The sequence below is a fragment of the Kryptolebias marmoratus genome, linkage group LG3 (assembly GCF_001649575.2).
Source record: "Kryptolebias marmoratus isolate JLee-2015 linkage group LG3, ASM164957v2, whole genome shotgun sequence".
Lineage (NCBI taxonomy): Eukaryota > Metazoa > Chordata > Actinopteri > Cyprinodontiformes > Rivulidae > Kryptolebias > Kryptolebias marmoratus.
Window position 1 is genome coordinate 694,742 of NC_051432.1, and position 17,231 is coordinate 711,972.

The window sequence follows — 17,231 nt, forward strand, 5'->3', positions numbered from 1 at the left end:
AAAACAAAACATTTAAAATATTTTTACTTTTGAAACACAACAAAATGTGTAAAATTTTTTAGAGTCTGAATGATCTATCAGATATGGAGACGAGGTTTACTGGTTTAAACAAAAACCTGATCAGATTATGACTCTAGATTTGTACCAGTTGGCATGACAGCAGGTACTCCAAAGTAAGAAAATGCTCCATTCTCAAACTTCAATGCCTCCTTCCCAAACTCCACCTCCACTCGACCCTGAAAAAAGAAAAAAGAAAGAAAGAAAGAAAGAAAACACCACAAAAACAGTCTAAGTTGTAGGTGTTACAACTGGAACATCAGGTTTTATTTCTGCATCACACTGATATCTCAACATCGTCTCTGGTACCTGCAGGACTAAGATGAAGTAGTCTACTGGTTTGTTGCGTTGGAACAGGAAGTGCTGCGGTGCTCGCTTGTTCTTCTCATCAAACTTAAGTTCTTGAACAACACTGGGGTGTTTGATTAGCCTCAGCAAGATCTTCTCTGAGATGTGAGCAGGTTTGAAGGGTTCCACCTCTGGTCAAAGGAGGAGGAAAAGGAGAACACAGAAAAAATACTGGAACTTAATTCTAATAATGTAACGACCACATAGAAAATAAGTCAGTGTGAATATTGTAGTTACAAATGCACAAAATCAAGAGGCTTACTTGTGTGAAAAAATCTACTCCTATATAGAATTTTCTTTACAATTCTTTACAGTCATGTTCTCAAAGCTAAAAAATATAACTTTACCTCCTGCAGATCATGTTTGCAGGATTTAGGTAGGGAGTGTTGAGTAGGGATGCAATTTCATTTCCCTCTTTTTTGTAATGAAATTAAAATAGACAAGAAATTATTAATATATTCTTTCTTCTCCTGCCTGTGAGGATGTTTGCTGCAGTGACAGCAGGTAATGTGATAGTACCTGTAGAGAGGAAACGGTGTGTTGCCAGGAGGAGCTGAGGGGAAATCTTGACTTTCATCTCGTTTTCTGACAGTTTGAAGATAGAAAAGTCCTGCTGCTTCCGCTCGTGGTGTGAAACACGCCGCTTTGTGCGATTGTCAGCTGAGACACACAACAACACACACAACATGAGGGTAAAAACATGCAGCTCTTGTTGGTCCCATGCTGCAGTAGGTTGTGGAAGTATTCACCCCCTCATCTCTGAGCAGTCTAAGTGTCAGATGATCTCAGTATATTTACACCTGTTCTGCTAGCCTCCAGAATCAACACCTCTAAGTAGTAAGGGCTACCACCAAACAAGAGACATCATGAAAACCAAGGAACTCTTCACACAGGTCAGAGACAAAGTTCTGGAGAGGTACAGATCAGAGTTGGAGTATAAAACAAAATATTCCAAATCTTGAACATCCCACAATGCTCCATTAAACCTGTTATTAGAAAATGGAAAAATTATGTCACCAAATCAAGGTCATCCACCAAAAGTCATGGAGCGAGTAAGGTGGGCATTATTCAGAAAAATGTCTACTGAATGTGTTTTTGTTTGAGCTGCAACTCTTCTGCAGAGATGGGAGGATCTGACTCAAGTCCACTATAAGCCACACAAACCTGGGCTTCATGGAAGGATAAAAACATTGCTTAAAGTAAACAAAAAATGCAGATGATTTAGAATTTGCCAAAAGGAGATATTTGAAACTCCACAAACATGCACAAGAAGGTGCTGTGGTCAGATGAGATTAAAACCTTTTTGACCATCAAGGAAAACTCCACATCTGAGGCAAACCTACCACCTCATCATGCAGAGAACACCATACCTACAGTGAAGCATGGTGGTGGCAGCATCATGCTGTGGGATGTTCTTCATCAACAGGGACTGGGAAACCGGTCAGAGTTAAAGAAGTTATGGATGGATCAAAATACAAAGAAATCCTTGAGAGGAACTTGTTTGAGTCTTCCAGAGATTAGAGTCTGAAATGGTCCACCTTCCAGCAGGTCGGTGACTCTAAACACTCTGAGGAAGCATCACTCTACTCGTTTAAGGAGAACCAGGTAAAGGGTTGGAGTGGTCCAGTCAAAGTCCAGACTTCAGTCCAACTGAGAATCTCTGGTTTGATTTAAAGATTGTTGGACACAAGCAACACCCATCCAACCTGAAGGAGCTGCAGCAGTTTTTTTTCATGAAGAACGGACAAAAGCTCCAGGTTAGATGGACCAATATAACTGAGACAGACCTGAAGAGACTTGATGCAGGAAGTAGCGTAGCTCTGCATAAGAGAGTACTGTCTTTTTTCTTGTTTGTTTCACAGTAAAAAAATATTTTTCATCTTTGAAGTGGGAGTTATATTGTGTAAATTAAAAGATAGAAACCCTCCAAAATTCTTGTTAAGTTTCAGGTTGCAAGACAACAAAATAGAGAGAATCCCATGGGGGGTGAATACTTTTGCAGTTACATGTATTTTCATAAACAGTTTGACAAATTATGTGTGTGTGTGTGTGTGTGTAAATTTGCATACTTACTGTACAGGTCTGTCTCATCCAGGATCTCTGATTTGATGATTTCCTCTATGACATCTTCCAGTGTGACGATGCCCATCACTTCGTAGAACGGGTCACCTTCACCCTCATTGTTTACACGCTGCACAATGGCAAGGTGGGACTTTCCTGAAAGTATCATGGAGTCTAAAATCAGCACTTCTATTTTTAAAATGAAATTTAGTTGTGAATTCAGTTATGAATTTAGTCATAACTGGCATCTAAAATTATATTAAACTGTTCCATCAAATGACTTACACAAACTATGCAGCTTTAAAGCTATCAAAACATTTCAAAATCAATCAATTTACTATCTTGGTTTGTATAACCCCAATTCTGACAATACTGGGACATTATGTAAAATGTAAATAAAAACAGAATGCATTGATTTTCAACATCCAAACTTCTTTGGAATTGGGATAATTTAACAGACATTTAAATTCCTTAATTTCTTTATTATTAGGTGATGTATGTATTGTGTGGATAATGGTCCTTATGTTTTAAATTGGTTTCTTTTAAGTTCTTATATGAGAATTGTTTAGGACTATGATTGTGCTTGTATAATTTGCTTTTCGCTGCTGCCTCTTGGCCAGGTCATCCTAGTAAATGAGGACTGGTTCTCAACCACTTACCTGGTTAAATAAATAAATAAAAACAATTCCGAACTCAGTACCTCATAATCACAAAATCAAAACAGAATTGTATACAAACTCTCTGGTCTGATTGAACTATTTAGTCTCAATTCTAAGAGTTCTGTCTGGGGAAAGCCAGGCACCACTCACCACCTGCCCAACACCATTCCTATAGTGAAGCAAGGTGGGGTTGGCAGCATCATGATGTGGGGTTTTTAGCAGCAGGAACTGGAAGACTGGTTGAGGTTAAAGAAAAGCAGAGCAAAGTACAGAGATATCTTTAATGAGTCCACAGGACCTTAGACTGGACCGCAGGTTCTCCTTTTAATGTGACACGACCCAACAGTGAAGACAACACAGGAGGAGCTTAGAGACAATTCTGTGAATATCCTAGAGTGGCCCAGACAGAGTCCTGACTTGAACCCTATAGATCACTTCTGGGAGACTCCACTGATGGTCTGGACTGAGTTTAGAATTTGAAATGAAAATTTGCAAAAGGTCCTCCAATTCACGAGTGCAAACCTTGTTCCATCAAACTCAAACAGACTTGAAGCTAAGCAGTAAGTAAAGAGGCGGAATGTGTAAATGGGATATTCTATCCATTTATTTTTTCCCCACTTTTCGGTGCAGGGTTGTTGGGAACTGGTGTCTATATTCAGTGGTGACTGGGCGAAGTGTTGAGTTCACCATGGATTTCATTTTATAAACTTTACACTTTTTTAAAATTCTGTTTTCACTTTGTCATACTGGGCTACTTAATATAAATTATCAAAATAATAATAATAATTTAAAAAACACTTTAAACTATTGCAGCATCATGCTGCAATATAAAACTGTGAAAATTGAAGGGGTTCTGAAAGCCTTTTGAAGCCACAGTATATTATCTTGTACAATGGTGATAGTCAAATAGAACTGTTTTTCTATGTGATCTTTGCTGCTGATTTGAATTCTGCTGCTTCCTTTTCAATGTGTGAATGACTCAAACTGAGTGGGAGTGGACTCTGATGTTTAGTCAGAGAAACAGCAGCAGAGATTTAGTACAAGAAGATGCTCTGAATACAACTACACAGTCATTTACCTACAGATACAGTTTCTACCAGAATAATAGGTGTGTGCACAGAGTACAGAGTGAATCCCTGTATGCTGGTTCTTCTCAACAGCCTAGCTCAGAGCCAGCTTCCTCACAGATTCCTTCTCTGCTCCTACTCCCACTGCCTGCCAAATACTACCTCACACACACACACTGATGAACAAATACTCCCAGACTGGGACTGCATGATTCTGGGAGTGCTGTGTTCGGCTAAATAGGTCAGGCAAACAGAATCTGAGGAAGCGTTTCTGTGGTTTGTCCTTTGTGTATTTTCACTTTAAAACAGTGTCAGATTCAAAAATTAAAACAATGCTTGGCAGTCATGCCTTCCTCACAGCTGCCTTTCTGATCATCTTTGAACCCTTTAACTCCCAGCCCTGCTGCTGCCCCATTTTCCACAGGTGTTTAAACTAAATTTTACTGGTTTTATTAAATATACTGAACTTCATGTTAATATTAAGACGAAAATGCAAACCCAAGACAAAAGCTTGCAAGAAGGACAAATATGTTAAACAATCAGACCATTTCTTTATGACAGAGCTGTGCTAAAGCCTTCGGTCACCTCTTATTATCACCTGCTGCAAAGGACACTATAGAAAGCAACCTTGACACACAAAAACATCTGTAACTCAGACAGTTTTACAGATTTAGGTTTTGGTGTGGCAGTAGCTGAGAGTCATTCCCAACACATACTCTAAGCGCTAACTTATCACACAAGATCTGTTTTTAAAACTTTGCCATTAATTAGTGGCATCAAATGTGTCTGTCTGTTAGCAAAATAGCTCACGAACCACAGGCCATATTTTCAATAAACTTTCAGAAAGTAGTCATTGGATGTAAATCTACAACTGCTTAACTTTTAACACTCTCAGGCTCAAATTAAGTTTTAGTAACAGAAAAAATCAGATATGTTGTTGCAACGCCTGCCTTGAGAGGGTTAAAGCGAATCAAATTCAAGATGGCCACCACAGCTAATTGGCATTAGCCAACATAAAAATGGCTCTAACTCAGTAAATTTTACAAAATCTGAGCTAACTTTGGTGAGGTAGTAGTTGACAGTCATGCTGAATACATACTCTACTACCACAACTTACAAGATCTCACATTGTTGGCTACTCCATCATTTCTCAACATAAGATGATTTCAGTTTAAAACTCTGGCATGAAAGGGCGATATGCATTCCTTGAAGAATTGCTGGGTCTTTAATTCATGTTTATCTTAAGTTGAAAATTAAAATTAAACCCCTGACAAAACCCTGCAACAAAGACAAAAGTTTCAAACAACCTTTATTTATACATACTATATCCTGGAATGTATCTGATAAATACAAACAACTTTGTAAGCTACTATACAGATACCAGAAAATCATGGAAAACACACAGGCCTATATTTCAAAGCTTTTAAAATGGTTCCTTGTGTTTGTAAATCAAATGTAAAGCAGTGCAATATTTCATCTATTTTAACAGCAGCCATTTGACTTGTCTTGTGGTTTTCTCTATAAGAGGCTCATCATATAAATATCAAATCAAAAAATATTGTGTATCAGTTTAATTGTTTCAAGCACCATAGACTTGCTCAAGAATATTTATTAGCTACATGTATGTTCCTGCTGTAACAAATCAAAATTGTGGAGAAAGCTCTAAGGAAAATAAAAGTCACAAGAATTTGAACATTGGCCCAGTACTATTACAAGTGCTTCACCATTACTCTAAAATACACCTTCATTTTGTTTTTCTCTCATAAAACATGCCATGCTAATGCTTAACTTCTAGCGTCATTTTAAGTAGCCAATGCTAGCTGCTAAAATAGATAATAGGATGATTTATATGTATGCATGTATTACATGTTTGTAGCTTAGATGTAATTTTATCAAACCTAATAAGAAAAAAAACATTTCTTTAAAATGCTTTTTTTTCACTCCTAAGTCTGATTGTTCAAATCCTTGTAACTTGGCCAAAATCATTAAAGGGAGAAGTAGAGTGAACGAACACTGCACTCATTCCTTAATTTTTAGGTAATGCTACTTTAAAAAGCATCAAAAGTGCTTTTTATATACTTTAAAAATCTAAACCTTTCTTACAAAATGGGAGCAGAAATGTGTGGAAAAAAATTGTTACAAACAAAATGTTGGATTAGTACTGAGAACAGATGGCAGGGACAGAAACGAGATATTCTACACACTGAATATTTTATAAGCTTTTTTTACTTAGACGGAGGACAGGACAAGGACTCTTCTTGTTTCAACTGCTCCCTTCAGGGGTCTCTACAGTGAATCATCTCCCTTCATCTCACTCTATCCCATCCTCCTCCTCTGGCACACCAACCCTCCGCATTTCCTCCTTCACTACAACCATGAGCCTTCTCTGTGGTCTTTCTCTTTACTTCCTCCCTGGCAGCTCCATATTCAACATCCTTTGTTCAATATGTTTACTACCTCTCCTCTGTTCAAACCATCTTAGCCTTGCTTCTGTAACTTTGTCTCCAAACTGCTCAACTTGAGCTGTCCCTCTGATGGACTCATTTATAATCCTGTCCGTAGAGGTCATGCTTATGATGCTGTTGAAATTCTTCCATAGTCTGGTCATGCTTCTCTAACCCCATTTGACCCACCCTCTATGCTCAATGGAGTTGCAAAGGCTGCTACCTAGAAGAATTTAAACAGTTGGACCGGTACCTAAACAAGACAAAAAGAAAAAGATATGTGCAACTCAATGAACAAACAGATTTAACAAAAATTCTGGCGTATTTTATGGACTGCAGGCTGTTGGGTGGAGGTTGGGCATGACTGCTGCAGTTTATTATGACAAACCATAGGCCTATAGGCCATTTAGCGTCTTCAGTATTTAGTTGAGTCTGTGTAACTGCAGAACTTTTGTGGACATTTGATATAGGAAAATAAAGTTTTTCTTTTTGTTAAGAATCGTTATTGAATGTATAATGTTGGTTTGTCAGTCTCATGATAATATTAACACAAGTATTTTGAATAAAACCTTAGCTGTGCCTGAGATGATAGAATAACTTCACCTGTGCAAAAACATTTTAAAAGGAAAAATTTAACTTCCACATTTTGTATGAACCTGGATGTTTACAACTAAATTCTGCCTAAATTCTCATGTTTTAAATTTGCTCACAAATTCAAATATCATCTGGTAGAAAATGAACATATTCCCAATTTTGTTTGGCTTGTCAACAGACATAAGGTGGCTCATCAACCTAATGATATATTAATTAACGGAATTCTTTGATTAAATGAAACTTGTAAAGGAAGTGACTAAACTTTTACAGTTTTAAAGCCTGATGCCTATCTCCAGCAGTCACTGTGTGAGAGGTGAGGTATACCCTGGAAAAGTCATAAGTCTATCATAGGGACACATAGAGACAAACAACCATTCACACAATTTAGAGTTCCCAGTGAATCTAACATGCATGTTTTTGGTCTATGAAACTGGAGGACCTAGAGAAAACCAAAGCATGCACAGGGAGAACATGTAAAATCCACACAGAGAGGCTGCAGCTGACTTTTGAACATGTGACCTCTGGTTGTTAGGCAACAGCTCTAACCACTGCTCTGCTGTGCCATTCATATTATAATCTATTTATTTTAAAAGAAATTTGATGCTGGTTTTGTTTGTAATGTTCACATTCAGCCATCCATCTCTGAACAACAGCCCCCTGCCTCTGAAAGGTTCTCCTCAGCAGCACAGTACTGCAGTTATTCACAGAAAGGGAGGGTCTCTTGGCCATGTTCCTGGTTTCCAATCACACTGTTTAGCATTCAGGCCAAAGATTTGCTCAGTAGCTTCTTACCTCACTGAGAATCATTCACAGCACATACACCAAGTGCTACACATTGGCAAAATCTTTAATCAAAACTTTAGCATTAACTGTTGGAGTCAACCCTGTTTTTCTGTTAGCAAATATCTCATAAACCACTGTACACATTTTAATGGAACTTTCAGAGAGCAGTCACATGATGTGCATCTACAACTGATTAACTTTTAATACACAGCTATACTGTGTTTTCTGTCAGTTTCGGCTGCTGCAGGAGTCTCAGTGGAATGAATGAGACGGGCTGCATTTTCCTGCTGCAGTGGGAGACAGAAAGAGAGGGAAACAGGAAGTGACAGAGAGCAGCACATGAAGCCAGGCAGAGGAACAGACCTCTTTCATAATCCTTTCGCTTTGCAGATTATCTCATCCTGATCCTTTTTACATGCAGAGAACCTGTTTAAATATAGATGAAACAATAGAGATTAACTCAGTTGGCCCTATATTTAAACAAATTCTTGCACTCTCAAATAAAAATGTGCATTTTTCACAGGCTCGGAAAATCCTTACATCTTTGGGTTTATAAAATGGTTATTATGTTATTTCAGTGCACAGTAAACGTGTCCTAATAGTAATGTTTATCTAAATCTCTTTTGGTCAAGGTGTCCTCCTGTGTTTACTGCCCTCTCTTCCTGTCCGCACCACAAACGCAGCAGAAAAAACTGCTGAGTATGCAGTCAGAGACAAGCAGGAAGGCAGTGATCTGCAGCAAGACCTGTCATTGGCCAATTTAAACCACACCCATTAAAGATAAAGACAGGCAGAGTGCCAGCTGACTGCAGCTGCTGAGGGACCTTAGGAGGATTTGTACTCTTTTTGGTGCAGAGAGGGCCATGTTAGGAGACGGCATGAGCCTTCTTCCTGCTACGATTCCCATTCTTGGTTTATCACAATATTTTAGACTTTAGAAGTTTATATTGCTTCACTGGTTGCAGTTATCTCACAAAGTGATGATTGTTAAAACAAATATGGAGCATAAATTTTTCAGATGACAAATAATGTACAACAGATTTGTTCTGACTCATAAGGACAGCTAACAAATGTAATATTCTAACTCCATCCATTTTCAGTACTTTCTCAGTCCTGATCAGAGTCACAGGGAGCTGGTGCCTATTTCCAGTGGTCATTGGACGGAAGGTGGGGTTCACCCAGAACAGATTACTTGTCCATCACAGGACCACACACAGCCACCCACACTCACACCTAGAGACCATTTACAGTCACCAATTAAACTATACACATTTGTGGACTGGAGGAAACCAGAGTATTTGAAGAAGACCCACACGTGTAAAGGAGAGAACAGGAAAATTCTACAGAGATTGATCCCAGCTGGGAGTCAAACCCAGGATCTTCTTACTGCAAGACAACAACCAGCAACACCTACAACAAGTTGTAAGTGTCGCTGGTGTCTATCTTGAGTGGTTATTCAGCAAGCCCCCCCTCTTTTGAAAAACTTAAAAATACATAAATTCCCATAAGTAAAATATGCATCTTGCAAAACCCATCTGGCCAATCCGATTCTGGCTCTATGGCTTCATGTTATATAACTTCATCAACCTCAGAGTACAAGAACATACTGTCAACTTAACTACTTTGGTCTCATAAGATCATGTTTACCAGTGAAGGCTGTCCAGTTGTATCTGCATGCTGTGATTCTGTCACCTTTCATGTTTCATATTGTGTAACTGTTTGAGATTAAGCAACTCAGTCAGCTTCAAAACCTGTGATGTTGCTGAACAAACAAGCTCTGACAGTTTCAGATCAAACAGCAATAAAGTGGCACCGCTGTAAAATACAAGAGATGTATCATCTTTAAGCTTTGATAGTTTAAAATATTTTTCCTTTATAAAACTGAATTTAAAATGTCACAATTCCCTTGATGTAGTGAGTAAAGGGGTTTTAAGATTCAGCAGCTCAGGAGCTTCAACAAGGGGAGCAGTTACTGGAGATGGAAAACATTGTCCTTTTTGTTTAGAACAGTTTACCAACAGCAATAAAATAATTAACTAATGTTAGAGTTTTTAACTCTCAGCTGAAACAAAGTCAAATACGTGAAGACTGTCGTACACCAGCTAAGTCTTAAATGTTGTATGTGTGTGCATCATATATCATATCATATATCATATATATATATATATATATATATATATATATATATATATATCATCTGTTCAGAGCCAGCATCAGAGCCAGGGACCTAAAAAGGCTCAACAACCTGATAAAGAAGGCTGGTTCCGTTCTCGGGATGATGATGCAAAGAAGGATTTTGCATAAAATCAAGGAAATCATGGACAACCCTGACCATCCTCTTCATGAGACCGTCATCGGAAAACAGAGTTGCTTTAGTCAAACAATGGCGTTGTTTTAAGATGTAATAGTATTTTTTGTGTTTGTATTGTGCGATTAGGTTTAAACTAAACTAAATCACAATATGTCCAAACTGCAAAGCAAATGGCATTTTATAAGCCAACGGTCAGACAGGTGCAACATTTAATGAACCAGACAATAATTGAAAACCTAGCAATTCTTGAAGGAATGCTTATCCACTGCCTTTCATGTCAGAGTTTTAAACTAAGATCATGTTAAGAAGGGACAGAGTTGTACGCATTTTGGTCAAACTTTGTAAATAAAGTTTGTTATGTATCTCTGTGATGGACTTGGGACCTGTTCAGGGTGTCCCCTGCCTCTTTCACAGTGGCTGCTAGAGATAGACACCAGCTCCTCATGACCTAGAAAGGATAAGCGGGTAAAGAAAATGGATTAATGGATGGATGGATGGAAGGATGATCTCATACTCTCTGCCCTGCTGTGTCTTGTCTTTTCCTTTGGAGTCTCTGTTTACATATCTTCCAGCATTTGTGAATTATGGATTTGGACAGCTGGTCTCTCAACGCAATTGATCAAATTTTTTCAATGAGAAGACAGGGATCCCAGACAGGACATTTTTTTCCAGATACACAATGGACTCCTGGCAGGAGTGGAGGATTGTGTGTCTGTCGATACTGTCAGTCGAGGATGTCAAAGATGTTTACAAAATTGGATTTTTGATAACAGGCTTTCTGCTTTTTGGAGTTGGCGGTTACCTGGCATATCAAAAAATTCGGAAAACCTCGGCAGCTGTTCTGGCTACTGTGAGGCTGCCAGGCATGTGTGATGGGATCTGCAGCGAGATCAACACTCAGACTATGATGTTACGTGAGCAGAATCGTAGACTGGATGCAATCCTTTTACAGGATTGCAGGCTAGATGCGGTTCCTGGACTCGGGGATGAAATGGGATAAATCTTGGAAAAAGTTGTTTGCTCGGATCTGGCAGAATAGACCTGGAATTTGGCTGTTTGGATTTGCCATTGAGAAGCACCAGCAAGATTTTCAAGGCAGATGGAAAATAAGAGTCAGCCTGACCCAAAACAGTTATTGTTATGTGAATCTGGCTCCCTTGTCCCAGCCTTGTTGGATAGCTATCTTAAATTCCTCCTGGATTTTATGTAAATAAGATGCTCTGGCCCCTCCCTTGCCTGAGAACATCTGTGGATCTGCTCTGGGCTGGTTGATAAATGTTTCCATCATATTATCAAAGACAATGGCCTCTGTGACGTAATTCATGGACTTGTCAGCAAACACACACACACACACACACATTCATACAAACACACTACACCGATCTCCACCGTCTCTGCTTTGTCTCTTCATGTGTCACTCTGCTTGGTATCTGGACCTTGTGTGGCTTTTTTCTCTTCTGCTTCTGTTAGTCTACCCTTATCAAATAGATTTGTCTTTTTAATGCTTCTCTGAGTGGAAAACTTATTTATATTCAAATGGTCTATTAAGACGTGTTATCACTGTATCAACTCTAATATTTCCTCTTAGATGAAAGTTTTGATCCAAGTTAAATAATAGACTTTCAAATATTCCCATTGATCTATAGATCACTGAACGGCTCTGTACCTAGTATACTAAAGACTTGTTATCATTATCAATATCATTATATCAACCGTTCTGTTAGCTAGAATTGCTTTTGATTTTTGATGTTTTTATCTCTGTATTTGATTCTGTACCTGATTGTTGTTTAGGTTATATATCACTGACCGACTTACAGATTGTTAGTTTACTCAAATTACCTGTTATAGTTATACCAATCAAACTATTAGCTAAAACTACTCATTACTCTGTTATAGTTATCTATATTTGATTTTGATGTTTTTCTGTATTTGAGTCTGTTGTTGTTTCTGTGTTGTAAAGCACTTTGGATTGCCTTGCTGCTGAAAAGTGCTGTATAAATAAATTTCACTTCACTTCACTATATTGTGAGATCTTGCAAGTTGTAGCACTCAGAGAATGTGTTGGGGATGAATGCCAGCTACTATCATAAAAAGTTTCTCCATTTCTGTACAATGCCATTTTTATGTTGGCTTGAATTGGTTTGACTACAAAAATTATTCAGTTGTCTGAGTGTTTCACTGAATTCTGTCCAGTCATTCATGGGATACAATATTTTGCTAACAGAGTGACAGTGATGATTATAACAGTTACTGCCAAACTTTAAAGCAAAGTTGTTGCTTGGTGTATATAGTGAGCATAATTTTCTGCTCCTACCACATCAAATTTTAGCTCAATAGCTGTAAATTTGGCTGAGTTATGTACTCTCTCTGACCTACAGCTATTTTTGAGTTTTTTTAGTTCAGTTGGCTGTGGAGGGCATCTTGAATTGGGTTGAATTGGATTGACACTACATTGTAATCAGTTGTAGATGTACATCTGCTGATTACTTTTTGAGACTTTCCATTCAGTGGTTCATGAATGAGATATTTTGCTAACAGACAAACAAAATAAACAAGCACACTCAGGCTGTATGAACATGAGTCTACAAAGTCGTTGGCCAACCATCACAAGGGCAGAATTATTTTAAATTATTTTAATTTTAAAATTATTTTAATTAATTATCTATAATATTTCTATACATGTTTGATAAAGTGGTCTCACTGCAGGGTCTGACTCGCTCACCTTTCTTAAACTCCTCCAGCATCGTGTCCAGTTTGGTGTCGTTGAAGACGAAGTGCAGCGGGTGTTTGTAAAACTGGGTTATTGTCTTCAGCGGGGTGCAGTCGTCCGGGTCCACGAACGCCAGGTCCTTGACGAACAGGATGTCCACGATGTTGGACCGCTCATTCTCGAACACCGGGATCCTCGTGTAGCCGCTCTGCATGATCTCAGACATGGTGTTGAAGTCCAGCACGGCGTCCGAGGCCAGCATGAAGCAGTCTGTCAGCGGCGTCAGGACGTCCTCCACGGTCTTGGTGCGCAGCTCCAGCGCGCCCTGGATGATGTTCAGCTCCTCTTTGACCAGGTCGTGGTACGGGTCTGTGACGCGCAGCATCTCCAGGAGCTTCTCTCGGGTGTAGAAGTTGGAGATCTCCTGGTTGAGGATCAGATCCAGCAGCTTGCTAATGGGGTAGGAGATGGGAAAGGAGAGCACCATCAACAGCCGCGTCACCCAGATGGTCTTGGACGCGATGGCCAGGCCGTGGCGCGAGGCCACGGAGTGCGGGAGGATTTCTCCGATAAAGAAGATGCCGAAGGCGCAGATGACCGTGGAGATCCAGGTCATGCCCAGGATCTGGCACATCCACACGGCCAGAGAGGCGTTGATGATCGCGTTTCCCAGCAGCAAGGTGCACAGGACATAGTTGCCGTGCCGACGCACAGACTCGATTTTACGCGCGTAGTTCTGCTCCGTGTCGGTGCCGCTGTTCTGGAGGACCTGCAGCTCCACCGGGTCCAGCGCTAGCAGACTCAAGTTGAGCCCACTGAACAGAGCTGAGAGCCCGAGCAAGAGGACGGAGACCAACACTTGGAGCCAGAGCTCCGGAACAGAAGAGCGCTCCGTCACCGCCACCCAGAAGTCCCTGGTCCGGTAATGCTCCCATTTGGATCCGTCGAATGCGCACATAGAGTAGTATTTGATTTTCTCCCCCCTCCTCAGGTCTTTGGCCAGCAACTCGACAAGAACCGAGTTCTGACTGGAAGCAGACTTAAAGGAGCCTAAAATCTCAATGTCGGACGTCCTGGCGTTCTTGTCCATACACATGTTCCTTTTGGGGTGAACTTGTCCCTCTCTCCCGGGACTTGGCTCCTCGATGAAGGCGATCCAGGGCGCGGCATTGTTGGCACGCGTCCCCGCGGTGCGGTTGAGCCTCTGCGGGGAGGCGGAGTAGTAAACCCGCAGCATGAAGCGAGTCCCCTCGGTGGCTTTCAGCACCCCGTCCTCCACGGACAGCTCCGCCCCGGTCTCCTCCGGACGGAAGCCCAGCAGGCAGAGGGCCGGGTGAGGGAGCAGCGAGCAGAACCAGACGGAGATCAGCAGCAGGCGGGACAGAGAGAGCGAAGCCCCGCGAGAGAGCGCGGCTCCGGCCGCATCCTCCGCAGCCATGATGCGGTCTGAGGAGCGGGCTTAGCCCGGGGAACCACTGTCACGTGAGGCTGCCTGGTTCCGGTCCATGTGGGAATAGGAAGGTCCATCAGCAGTATAATATGGTTTTAACGGTGTGGTGATGATGATGATGAAGAAGAAGATGATGATGATGATCAGAGAAAGGGACGCACCATCCGCGCCATGACGTCACTTTCTATTAATAGCTCCTTACAGAACATCACAGCTGTTTTTATGAGTTTACATTCAAACTGCAGCTCAGTCAGTGGCTTATAATAATAATAATAAAAATAATAAATGTACTATTTTTTTGCTTAAAACTTTGACATTAGGTAACTGTTAGCGTCAACCTTGACTGTCTTTTAACAAGATATTTCACGAATCACCGGGTAGATTGTAAGCAAACTCTCATAAAACAATCACTGGATGTACATCGATAAGTCAACCCAAGAAGTCAACCCAATTCAAGACAGCTGCCCCAGCAATAGCCAACACAAAAATGGCTGTTGTGGAAAAAAAATAATCCAGGCTCAAACTGAGACTCTTCTTAAGAGTAAAAGTTTATTACACTTGTCGACAAGAGAGAGCAAACACATTCTGAAGGCTCTAACTAACTGAGTGTTTGTCTGGCTATTGCATGCTGGGACTCCTCCTTTGCGTCGGAGCAGCTGCTTGCAGGAAAAGTTTACATTTCACTAGACACAACACCTGAGACAGAATCCGGTTTCAACCAGCCCTGTGGTGTCTAAGACCTTGACCAACACCCCTGTGCTGAGAAGCACAAACTGTTTTTCTCTCTAAGTCTACATGAGCACTTAAAAACAGATACACACATTCTTAAAGGTTACATGAGTGCATCAAATATCATTCAATATTATATTTTGCTACAACAAAAACAACACTCAATTTTAAAAAAAGATTTAATCTTAAAGATTCTGAGCAAAAATTTGGTGTGGTAGTAGCTGAAAATCATCTTTACTACATACTCCAAGGCTCTTTGCTCAAATCTTTGCTCAAATGTTTGGCAATAACTGTTAAAATCAACACTGTCAAACAGCTGAAATATCTCACTGACCACTGTACAGATGTACTGAATGTACATCTACAACTCATTGACAGTCAGATTCCACAGAGGTACTTCACAAGGAAGAGGCGATTTGGTTTGCCACAGAGAGCTCGGAGGAGCACAGGCAAGTACAAGGTAAGTTCAACTTTCAATGAAAAGTTCACAGAGAAATAGTTCCTGAAGAATTCACAGGAAGGCTGGCAGTAAACGTGACTGAATGACAACAAAGAGTTGTGTCTAAGCTCAGCATTAAGTAGTGAGGAAACAATCAGAAGAAGGAGCCTCAGCTGTGAAGGCAGAGTACCAAAGGGGAGCGTGTCACCCACAGCAGACTGAAACTCTCATCCTGCTCTTCACCTACAGGGGGGAAACTCTGACACTCTCAGCATCACATCTCATGATATCGTATGATATTATGCGTGGCATTTTTTCAGGATTTGACCAAAAGAGCTACAACTCTGTTATTTTTCAACATAAGATGTCTAATACTCTGGCATTAAAGGCTGCAGGTGATATGCATTCCTTCAAGAAAAGCTAGGCCTTGATTGCTTGATTTATTACTGTATTCTGTAAGCCACTTAACAATTATTAATGACTAATTCCTGAACAAAAAGGCAACTAAACTCAGGAATTAACCTATTGTGTACACATGACAGACAACTTAACAAAGAAGCTATTTAAGTGGACACAGAGACACTTTTCAGCTTGTAACAAAGGAAAATAATTTGTTTTTTTAACTGTATAAAGAAAATAAAATCCCAGAGTAACATTCAATAAAATGCTACTAACTTGTCAGGTTCTCTCTCAATTGTTTATTTCATTTATCCATAAATAAACAAGCTTATCTGCTTTTGATGGATTATTAAATTTTTTAAAATCTTTCTTTGTGGCACAAAAAGATGCAAATTATAAGTGATGCTGTTAAAAAGGAAAACACTGGTTCCTTCTTCACGATAAATGTAATTTTAAATGCTTGAATGACTCATAGATCAGAGTGAATCTGGCGAACCCAGTATGCAGACTCATGGTTAAACTTAAAGGAAAAACTAATTTATTAATAAATTAAAGAACAAAAACAAAAGGCTGATGAACAAACAAAACAAAACTAAATACAAAACAAACTGAATTTAACGGACGTAGCAGACATGAGCGGAACCAGAAACAACAAGGACAACTAATGAACCAGCGAGTAAGTGGAGGAGATGAACAGGTTTTAAAGACAGGATAATTATGGGAAGTGGGCACAGGTGAGTGAATACTAACTAGGAGCTGACGGAGATGGGCGTGGCAAGTAAACAAATTACTGGCTGAGGATAAGTGAATGATGACAGAAACACAAGAGGCAGAACTATAGAAAGACAAAACATGAAAACAACAAATAAAAAAAAAATCCCGACAGAACTGTAAATCAATCAATCAATCAATCAATCAATCAATCAATCAATCAATCAATCAATCAATCAAATTTTATTTGTATAGCACATTTCAGCAGCAAGGCATTTCAAGGTGCTTTACATAATTAAAAAACAAAATAAAAACAGCACCTGACAATGAATAAACAGTAAGAAAGAGAAAAACATCGAAGACATCAAAAACCCGCACTCTAACCCTAATTTAGCCATAAGCAACTCTAAACAGGTGGGTTTTAAGTTGAGATTTAAAGGCACCCAGTGTTTCAGCTGTTTTACAGTTT

General features: G+C 39.8%; 1 protein-coding gene across 1 annotated transcript in view; it reads right to left on the minus strand.

Annotated features, from left to right (window-relative positions):
- Positions 1–14,647, minus strand: part of LOC108247445 (metal transporter CNNM1-like) — a 35,023-nt gene extending 20,376 nt beyond the window's left edge. The window contains exons 1-5 of the mRNA XM_017435576.3: positions 13,047–14,647; positions 2,479–2,622; positions 925–1,065; positions 367–536; positions 146–236 (exon numbers count right to left, since the gene is read on the minus strand). Coding sequence (XP_017291065.1) covers positions 146–236; positions 367–536; positions 925–1,065; positions 2,479–2,622; positions 13,047–14,472 — 1,972 coding nt within the window. The 5' untranslated portion in view covers positions 14,473–14,647. The remainder of the gene's footprint in view (positions 1–145; positions 237–366; positions 537–924; positions 1,066–2,478; positions 2,623–13,046) is intronic.
- Positions 14,648–17,231: the final 2,584 nt, after the last annotated feature.